The 10732-nt window shown below is 38.9% G+C and overlaps 1 protein-coding gene across 2 annotated transcripts in view; it reads left to right on the plus strand.

Moving 5' to 3' along the window:
• The window catches only part of plppr1 (phospholipid phosphatase related 1), a 105478-nt gene extending 96170 nt beyond the window's left edge, over positions 1-9308 (plus strand). The window contains exons 7-8 of one of the 2 annotated variants that reach the window (XM_059358029.1): positions 6311-6442; positions 6753-6855. In XM_059358029.1, coding sequence (XP_059214012.1) covers positions 6311-6442; positions 6753-6758 — 138 coding nt within the window. In that variant the 3' untranslated portion in view covers positions 6759-6855. Of the gene's footprint in view, positions 1-6310; positions 6443-6752; positions 6856-8329 lie in introns of those variants that run through there. The other variant, XM_059358028.1, reaches the window with a different exon arrangement.
• The last annotated feature ends 1424 nt before the right edge of the window (positions 9309-10732 follow it).

Raw genomic sequence — 10732 nt, forward strand, 5'->3', positions numbered from 1 at the left:
TAATTGGTACAAAGAGAGTAGAAAGCAAGTGTATCTCAAATCCCCGAGCTATCAGCGCTGACAGCCAGGAGATTCAAATATACTCATCAAACAGCTCCGAGCTTTGGTGTTACAAGAGCTTCGTCCTCTGCTGCAGATTGAAGGATCAGTGGTAATATAATGCTGGAGACGGAGGAGTCCACTTGATCCATTTGATCCACTTGATCCAAGACAAAGTGGCGGCACATGACTAAAGACAGGAAGTCTACTACTGTTATACTGTGGATTTCTTCTTCTTCCTCTTCCGGACGCAATTTCGTCCCGCTACTAGTCCTACAACTTGAAGAGTTGCAGGACAAATTATATATCAAAACGTGCGGTTTGATCGGGATCGGTGTGCTATTACTTTCCTCTACGGAATACGAAAAACTGCCCAAAATTTTGCATTGAAATGAATGAGACGGCCGAAAAAAAATGAGCGACAAAGAACAATAATTGGAGATTTTTAAACGTCTACTCATATGGCATAATTTCACCTAGAGACTCCATTTAAACTTTAAACAGTAGACACCAGTCTTGTGTATTGGTGTATTAATCCACGTTTCGATAGGTCATATAGTTTTTTATCAATCCCTGTTCAATGACCATGATCATTTTTGGAGAAATTCTGAGATTATAATGGGTGTGTATTGCACGGAATGTTCGTGTCACAGTGTGTGACATCATCGACAGAGTGTAGAGGGAGAGGTAAAACTGTCAAAAGATAAATTTTAAAACTGCGCTCCAGGCCGCAAATTCCACTCTACAGAAATAATTTATACATAGAAACGTAGGAAAATTAGTCTTCTCCCTCACAATCCTCTGGTAAAGCTGTCAGAGTTATAGTTTGGGCGTAGGACGCAGAGATGATCCACCAACACGCACCAACAGCCTCATTGGCTCCCATATTAAAAACGCAGGAAGATTTCTGAAAAAGGGAGATGTAACAGTTTTTTTAGATCGCTCTGACAAAGCTATTTTTTCATTTTTCTTAAAAAAAAACATATGTAGACGTTCAGGAAGAACTCAGGACGCTCAAAGTGAAGTCGGATCAATGATAGGTATTATGGTTTTGCCAAAAATGCTTTCTGTTCGAGGCCAGAAATTCCAGTCTGTCCACCTCTGGCTGCTGTCACTGTTCAGGAACATTCAGGTGGCAGTTAATTCTGTTGATTGCTCTGATTGCCTTTGATCTTTGATGTGATTACAGTTACAGATACGCACACACACACACACACACATTTTGAGGTTAAAGGGCATAGGTTGCTATATAAATAAATACTTGAAAATAAATGCTTGTTTTAGGTGTGCTCCTTGTTTATTATATAGTATTATAACATTACTAGTATTAATTGTTTGAAATCTCTCCGTGGCCCTTTCAGAATTTCCCCAGAGGAAATTTTCTAGTTTTACATCCTATTTCTCATTCAATTTGACAGTGTTTTACTGTAATTTCTACAAATATTTTTTACAGTGTGTGTTCTAGGATAAGGATACATGCAGGTCAGTATATTTAATCTGGACAAGAAGTTTTCTTGGTAAAGGGTTAGATCCTGTAGCAGGAGAATATTCTACTTTTATCTGGAGGCTTAAATGTGATTTTTCAGCACTTCCATAGCAAGTAAAAACTTCACTTTCCTCACCTGAGACAATAGAGGCAGCTTGGCCGAGCCTGTCTTCGCTCGCATGACAAGACTCAGAAATGGAAAGCAAGCAGTCTTCCTTCAGGGATCCGCTTCAGTTGAGAGAAAACAAGAAAGCACAAACTACAGTGAAATGTTTCTGAAACAAGCAGGATGGTTGGAGCTGAAAGATAGATTTCATCCAATGGCAGAAGAGAACAGTCATGTGAAAACAACAAGCTGATGAGAGCTGAAAGGATGGCAACCTTTGACTCATAACTCATCCAGATCCACTGAGACAGAGATTTTATTAGGAAATAGTTCTCTTTCTTTCTTTCTTTCTTTCTTTCTTTCTTTCTTTCTTTCTTTCTTCCTTCCTTCCTTCCCTCCTGCCTTCGTTCGTCTTTCTGTCTTTCTGTCTTTTTTTCTTCATTTCTTTCTTTCTTTCTTTCTTTTTTCCTTTCCTTGTGTCTTTCTTTCTCTCTCTCTCTCTCTCTCTCCCCCTTCCTTCCTTCCTTCCTTCCTTCCCTCCTGCCTTCGTTCGTTCGTCTTTCTGTCTTTTTTCTTCATTTCTTTCTTTCTTTCTTTTTTCCTTTCCTTGTGTCTTTCTTTCTTTCTTTCTTTGTGTCTTTCTTTCTTTCTTTCTTTCTTTCTTTCTTTCTTTCTCTCTCTCTCCCCCTTCCTTCCTTCCTTCCTTCCTTCCTTCCTTCCTTCCCTCCTGCCTTCGTTCGTTCGTTCGTCTTTCTGTCTTTTTTCTTCCTTCCTTCCTTTCTTTCTTTCTTTCTTTCTTTCTCTCTCTCTCACCCTTTCTTTCTTTCTTTCTTTCTGTCATTCTTCCTTCCTTCCTTCGGTCTTTCTGTCTTTTTTTTCTTCATTTCTTTCTTTCTTTCTTTTTTTCTTCATTTCTTTCTTTCTTCCTTTCCTTGTGTCTTCCTTCCTTCCTTCCTTTCTTTCTTTCATCCTTCCTTCCTTTCCTCCTTCCTTCCTTCTTTCCTTCCTTCCTTCCTTCCTTTCTTTTGACTGGCCCATAACTCATCCTGATCCACACAGATTCACAGTGACAGACCTTTTTTTAGGAATAGTTCATATCTTATGAAACATTGTTCCTCTGGTTTGGTCTTGTGAATCTTTCTCAGCAGCTGGTGTTGTGTTTCAGCCTGCAGCACCATGAAACTCTGTCCATGAACCGCCACAGACCAGGAAACCTTGAGTTCCTCCAGCAGAGAACCGCTGGCTTCATTTTCTCCGTTGCCACCGCCTGAGGCAACGGTTGGCCTGGAGACGGAGGGGGGAGGGGGGGGGGGGGGGGAGGGTTCCCCCTCGGGCTGCCGTCTTTCATTAACCAGTCCACGGAGGATAGGAACACGGCAACCTTGGTGGTTACCGTATTACTGTTAACAGAACCTGACGGACAGGAATCTGAATTTACAACTAACTGTAATTTACAAGAATTTAAACAGACATAAAAATGAAGAAACACGGTGGTTTCTTTCTTTCTTTCTTTGTCTTTCTTTCTTTCTTTCTTTACTTCTTTACTTCTTTCTTTCTTTCTTTCTTTCTTTCTTTCTCTCTTTCTGTGTTTCTTTGTCTTTCTTTCTTTACTTCTTTACTTCTTTCTTTCTTTCTTTCTTTCTCTCTTTCTGTGTTTCTTTGTCTTTCTTTCTTTCTTTCTTTCTTTACTTCTTTCTTTCTTTCTTTCTTTCTTTCTCTCTTTCTGTGTTTCTTTGTCTTTCTTTCTTTCTTTACTTCTTTCTTTCTTTCTTTCTTTCTTTCTCTCTTTCTGTGTTTCTTTGTCTTTCTTTCTTTCTTTCTTTCTTTCTTTACTTCTTTCTTTCTTTCTGTCTTTCTGTGTTTCTTTGTCTTTCTTTCTTTCTTTCACTCTTTCTTTCTTTCACTCTTTCTGCGTTTCGTTGTCTTTCTTTCTGTGTTTCTTTGTCTTTCTTTCTTTCTTTCTTTCACTCTCTCTGTTTCTTTGTCTTTCATTGTGTTTCTTTGTCTTTTTTTCTTTTTCTTTTTCTGTCTTTCTTTCTTTCTTTGTCTTTCTTTCTTTTTCTGTCTCTCTGTTTCTTTGTCTTTCTTTCTTTCTTTGTGTTTCTTTGTCTTCCTTTCTTTCTTCCTTCCTTCCTTCCTTCCTTCCCCATCGTTGAATGCATTAAATGATGGCTGCATCGTTTAGACTCATACATTGTTTGATTGAGGTTTTACACCCATATAAACTTTATATTACAGCGATAACTGTTCCAAAGTGAAAAAATATGGTCACATCTCTCCAAAAAAACCTCCCGGTGGTCTTAATTCCTTCTAATTGGAGCCTTATATCGCAGTGACACAAGGGTTGGCAGGCACTCTGATTTAAGGGACAAGTAATCTCATTTTAATATGGACATTAAGTGACGCTCTGTTTAACAATGGTGTGACTCTCATGCTAAATTAAGGTGTTTCTGCAGATTACAGTGTTGCATCTGTTGAATAACTCTACTCCGTCTTGAGGGACCAGATGCATTTACAGTACATGTACTTGTATTTCCTCTTAGAGGCTGCTAGGGTTGCCAGGCAGGGTGAGTTTTAATATTATTTGGTGAATGGCATGAGTTTTAGCCATGCTAGCGGCATGGCTCTAGGCATGGTGGTGTCAGTCTGTTGGACCGTTTTAGTCTAGGGTGAAAAATCTCAGCAACTATTTGATGGATTGGCATGGATTTTTGTACAGACATTCATGGTTCAGAGACGGTGAAGCCTCAGGACTTTGGTGATCCCCTGACTTCTCATGCCACCAGCAAGTTGACTTTTCTGGGTTTGACTGAAACGTCTTAATAACTGTTGGATTGATTGCTATGAAATTTGGTATACATGTTAATTTCCCATCAGGGTGAATTGTGATCTGTTCAGTTTTTTTAAATTTTTCATCTAGTGCCACCATCACGTCAATTTTCTGTGGTTTATAACCTGCAAATCTAACAACATTCCCATCAGCCACAGCTGTACTTTTTCAGTGTTAATTAGCAAACACACTAAAATATGAACAGTGAACATGGCATTCTTGGAACCCAGGGGCTGATATCTTTTATCTTTATTTTCAGTGCACTTGTCATTGTTTACTGTCTGATTAGCAACTTGATTTGCAGAATGTAGTAGAAGTAGAGCGATGACGTGATTTTGTCACAGGGGTCATCCCTATGTTCCCCCGGTTAGGGTTAGCCCATAGGGTTAGGGTTAGCCAGTAGGGTTAGAGTTAGACCATAGGGTTAGAGCTAGGGTTAGCCCATAGGATTAGGGCTAGGGTTAGCCATTAGGGCTTGGGTTAGCCATTAGGGCTAGGGTTAGCCAATAGGGTTAGCCCATATGGTTAGCCAATAGGGTTAGCCCATAGGGTTAGGGTTAGCCAATAGGTTTAGGGTTAGCCCATAGGGTTAGGGCTAGGGTTAGCCAATAGGGTTAGGATTAGCCCATAGGGTTAGGGCTAGTGTTAGCCATTAGGGTTAGCCAATAGGTTTAGGGTTAGCCAATAGGATTAGAGTTAGACCATAGGGTTAGAGCTAGGGTTAGCCCATAGGATTAGGGCTAGGGTTAGCCATTAGGGCTTGGGTTAGCCATTAGGGCTAGGGTTAGCCAATAGGGTTAGCCCATATGGTTAGCCAATAGGGTTAGCCCATAGGGTTAGGGTTAGCCAATAGGTTTAGGGTTAGCCCATAGGGTTAGGGCTAGGGTTAGCCAATAGGGTTAGGATTAGCCCATAGGGTTAGGGCTAGTGTTAGCCATTAGGGTTAGCCAATAGGTTTAGGGTTAGCCAATAGGATTAGAGTTAGACCATAGGGTTAGAGCTAGGGTTAGCCCATAGGGTTAGAGCTAGGGTTAGCCCATAGGGTTAGGGCTAGGGTTAGCCCATAGGATTAGGGCTAGGGTTAGCCAATAGGGTTAGGGTTAGCCAATAGGGTTAGGGTTAGCCAATAGGGTTAGAGTTAGCCCATAGGGTTAGAGTTAGCCAATAGGGTTAGGGTTAGAGTTAGCCCATAGGGTTAGGGTTAGCCAATAGGGTTAGGGTTAGCCAATAGGTTTAGGGTTAGCCCATAGGGTTAGGGCTAGGGTTAGCCAATGGGGTTAGAGTTAGCCAATAGGGTTAGGGCTAGGAGCCACCAGTCACATCGAAGGTCTGGAGAAGGTGTTTGCTATTTGCTGTTTCCATGGTTTCGTTCACCGCTATGTAGAGACTTATAAATTCCATACAAAGTAAAGCATATTAAGATCATAACTCATATACACTTCCTTACTCACTACTAATAAACAATAATTCTGAGGTTATTGAGGGAAAACTCTTAGTTAATGTCTTACTGGTTGTATAATAAGGCCATGCAGAATAAGGCATTAAGAACTACTTAATAATGACTCATTAAGAGCCAATATGTTACTAATTTGCATGCTAATAAGCAGCTAATTAATGATGAATATGTGTTCCCTATTTTGTCAGAGTTTAATGGAGAACTTTGTCATAGATTTAATAAACTAAATCTCTAATTAGCCTAATGTGGACTCAGCCTGGTTTGGTAAAAGTCATAATACCGGTCACGTCAGAATGTCTCATCTAAAACAAACTCTCCCGTGCTAAAAACTGTTTCTGTTCCATGTTTTCCTAGACCTTGCTATTAATGTTAAACTGTCCTCATGTGTTCCAGGGTATATGTGTTGTGAACAACTTTAAAGGCGTCCACAGTGCAGCAGCCAAACAGAAAACTGAAGACTACCGCGGTCTTCCTCTGATGACTTTCCCCCGCGTAGAGAGCCCTCTGGAGACTCTCAGCGCACAGGTAACTAAAAACACTTAACCTGGATTCACACAGACCTAATCTCTCCATGATGCACATTATCTTTCCCAATTAATTGGCAGAGCTCCCTCAAGACCAGAAGCTTTAAAAAAAAAAAAAATCCCCCTTCAGAGTTTAGTCAACTGTAATCTGCAGCTCCTGTAATTTATTATAATTTACTTTCACGTCCTACATTTCCCAGAATTCCCAGAATGAGTGAAGTATTAAGCAACTAAAGAAGAATTCAGTCACATGTTTGGTTGATAATGTGCTTTCTGTCTTTCTTTCTTTCTTTCTTTCTTTCTACACAAAGCAATGACACATGTTCAGAAGAATCTACACTACAGGCCAAAAGTTTGGAAGCAAGATCAAATTTGTACAAAAAAAGATCATAGTTTCATTGCTATACTTTGCAACAAAATAGATAAATTATCTAACACTTCTAAATCTAATTTTTTTTTTAATGTTGGTAAAAAACAAATAATCATCAGGTCACTCTGATCGGGCCAGTTCATCACTGCTGGCAGCTTTAATTTATCTTGTTTTAAGAGTTAATTTCTTATTTTAAGTGTTCAACATGCTTATTTCTAGATTTAATAATCTTAATTTAAGAAATCTTGTCAAGTGAAATTATCTGTCCATGCAGCAAGATCATTTCCCTCAGATTTACTGTTTGATCTGGTTTTTAGACTAAACACCTTTTTAGCTTAGTCATTCTTCGCGAATACTGAGTATTTTTTCTCTAAATATATATGTATATATATTCATAATCTTCAGCTTAATTTGCTAATAGTAAGAAAACAAAATATGTAATTGCTTATATTAAGTGTATTTCACTTATTTTGAGGCTGTAAAAGGTTACATTTTTAAGAAATCTCATCTTAAAACCAGCATTTTATGCTTATTTTATGCTTATGTTTCGTATATTTCACTTATTTGGGGGCTTTAAAAAGTTACATTTTAAGTGAGTCGATCTTAAAACCAGCATTTTTGTCTCATTTTAAGCTTTCTAAATGCATCTGTAGACATGTTTATTTGAACCTGGTCTCACAGGAATCCGTGGAATAGCCACGGAATCCCTCAAATTTCCGTGAAACTGACACGGATTTCGCTACAATGCAAGTTAAAGACAGTCATGTCCCGTGGCTATTCCATGGATATTTGTTCCTATTGGTTTGTACCAAGTCACGTGACTTTCAAGGTCCCGGCGGTCAGAACAAAAACATGGCGGACAGTTCTCTCATTTTTAGTGAAAAAAATCAATGTTTTGACTTAGTTTCTGCATAAAAATGGATTTTGATCACATTTCTAGCGAGAAATATATGTTTTATTTTCTAAATATTCACTCAGTGAATGTACATAATCATTTTGTATGTTGGAATAGCCACGGGATATGACTGTCATTAACTTGCATTGTAGCGAAATCCGTGTCAGTTTCACGGAAATTTGAGTGATTCCGTGGCTGTTCCACGGATTTTGAGTTAAGCGAATCCGTGGGTATTTCACGGATTCCTGTGAGACCAGGTTGGTTTATTTCTAGATTTAACAATCTTAATTTAAGAAATCCTGTCAAGTGAAAATACCTTGCTGCATGGACGGATAATTTCCCTCAGATTTACTGCTTTTATCTTGTTTCGAGCCACTTTTTTTTGCAGTGTGGTTTTTAAGAAAGCCATTGTGAACAGAAAATTAAAGTTGCTTCCAAACTTTTGTCCTGTATTGTAGCTACATGCATGATATTTTGCACTACACCCTTCTCCTCCTCCCTTTTAACGGCACAGAAACACACACACAACCTCACATAAAGCACTCCTGATGCTGTCTGACAATGATTTCCACACCTTTTCCCCTCTCCTTGTCTTTCTGTTTCTTTCCTCCCTCCACTTCCAGAACCACTCGGCATCCATGACGGAGGTCACATGACTAAGGGGGCAGCACCGGGTCACGTTTGCGTCTCCACAGCACTTCCAGACACAATGACGAGGACGCATGCCACGTGGCGCCGAATGCTTAACTAAAAACACTGCTGATATATCTGTTTAATCCACCCGAGGGAAGAAACACACCGTGTTCCTCATGGTTCTCTTTTATTATTGGGCTATGCTCAATCCGACCGACCGATCGCATTAAAAATATCACAAGGCAAACTTAAGCACAGATTGTTTTTTTTTCCAGATATTTTGAACCATTTGAAACACGGGATGTGTGTTTTTTCCCTCCAGGGTGCGCTGTTTGTAGTTAGAGGACGGTGTTTTGTACATTTTGTATGAGCGAGTGCTGTAGCCTATCCTGACGGTGTTAAACCTGCGCACTTCCTGTCAGCTGACTCACTCCGTTTTACATCACATCCTGTCAGGTGACTTGCCTCGTCGATCACATCTAACCCCCCCTCCCCCTCAGTCTGAAAAATCTGCGATGGAAAAAATATTGATGTTGTTGTTCTGTGATGTTTTTTTCATTTGTACAGAAAAAAAAAACACAAACAGAATCCTTCTTTTTATTATCTCGCTGTACATTAACTGACCGTGTCAGGTCATATTTTGTAAAGATTTTTGTCAATCTGTATGACTATTATGATCCATTTGGACCTGTTTGCCTGCTGTGTAAACCTGGATATGTTTTGGTATCAGTTTTAGGTGTTTTGGGGGAACGAACCCCTCTCCCCTTTGGAGGAAATGACAAGGAAGAGTCAGTGACGTCCTCCGAGTCAGAAAAAAAATGGGGTTTTTGGCACTTGCGGTGCTATGAATGAAAATGAAATATGATTGGTTGAAAGTCTCACTAGGAGTGTGTTTCACCCCAATTTCCTGATTCACTGTGATGTTAATAGGGATGTTTCTACAGAGAGGTCCAGTGGGGCTAGCCGGTGCCGCTTGAACAATTAAATTTAACCCTTTATTGGGCGAAGAACTGTATTTAGTAACTTCAGTGGATGTCAATGGGTCCCCATGTCTCTCTGTTTGGTCGTAGAACCACATGGATTTCTTCCAGCTAATCAGCAAAGATCAGTATGATAATAATATAATAATATTCACTTTATTGACCTTTACCTCCACTGTAAAAATGAAGAATTTGGAAAAAAAAATCTGCAAGAAACAGTTGTACAAACAGAGTTATTCTTCAATGACTTTGCAAATTTATTAGATTAAAGTGGCAAATCTGCGTGCGAAAAGTCGCAGATTTACGAGAAAAAAGTGAAAAAACAGCAACTTTTTTCTCGCAGATTCACCACGTTAAATCTCATAAATCTGCGCATTTTTTTCTCATAATAAGTTCCACATGGACTTGTACGAGGAATACTTGACTATGACGATGTTGCAAATTTACTAGATTAAAGTGGCAAATCTACAAGAAAAAAAGTCGCAGATTTAAGAGATTTAAAGTGGCAAATTTGTGCGAAAAAAGTCACAGATTTACGAGAAAAAAGCGGAAAAAAAAGCAACTTTTTTCAAGCAGATTCACCACTTTAATTCTCATAAATCTGCAAATTTTTTCCTCATAGATTTGCCACTTTAATCTCATAAACTTTTCTCTCAAAATATTACCCCCCTCCCCTGGGTCAGTATGTTTTTTTTACACATTCCACAGTCAGACACATTGTGGCTGTATGTAATATCCTCCAATATTCTCTAGGGTTGAAATTTGCAAGTATTTCAATGAGTGCCCTATTAAGGGCTTGTAGATCCTGATAATGTAATAAAAATCTGCACTTGAGTCCATTGAAAATGTAATAAAACCTGATAATGTAATAACTTCCCGATAATGTAATAAAGTGCATTTCCCAATAATGTAATACACTTTTTTACCAATAATGTAATAAAGTATAACAGTAATGGGAGGTTATTACATTATCAGGTTAGCCTGATAATGTAATAATTCCCCAATATTGTGATAATTTAACAGCAGACCACCCATTACTTGGGTTCAAGTGGTGATACTGTGTATCAACTCTAGCTCAAGAGCTCTAGCGCCACCAACAGGTCAAAGCTGAATGTTTATTCACTTTTGACCTGTTCACCCGTTTTTCACAAAGGATGTATCACTGGAACCCTTGGGCCAATCCCAGCTCAATGCATCCTCAATGGGGGTTTTCGGCCATATTGGATTTTCCGCCATCTTTGATTTGATCAAAAACCTTCCATTAATGTTATACTTTATTACATTATTGGTAAAAAGTGTATTACATTATTGGGAAATTCACTTTATTACATTATCGGGAAGTTGTTACATTATCAGGTTTTATTACATTTTCAATGGACTCAAGTGCAGATTTTTATTACATTATCGGGAATT

Source organism: Centropristis striata, chromosome 19, assembly GCF_030273125.1.
Source record: "Centropristis striata isolate RG_2023a ecotype Rhode Island chromosome 19, C.striata_1.0, whole genome shotgun sequence".
Classification (NCBI taxonomy): Eukaryota; Metazoa; Chordata; class Actinopteri; order Perciformes; family Serranidae; genus Centropristis; species Centropristis striata.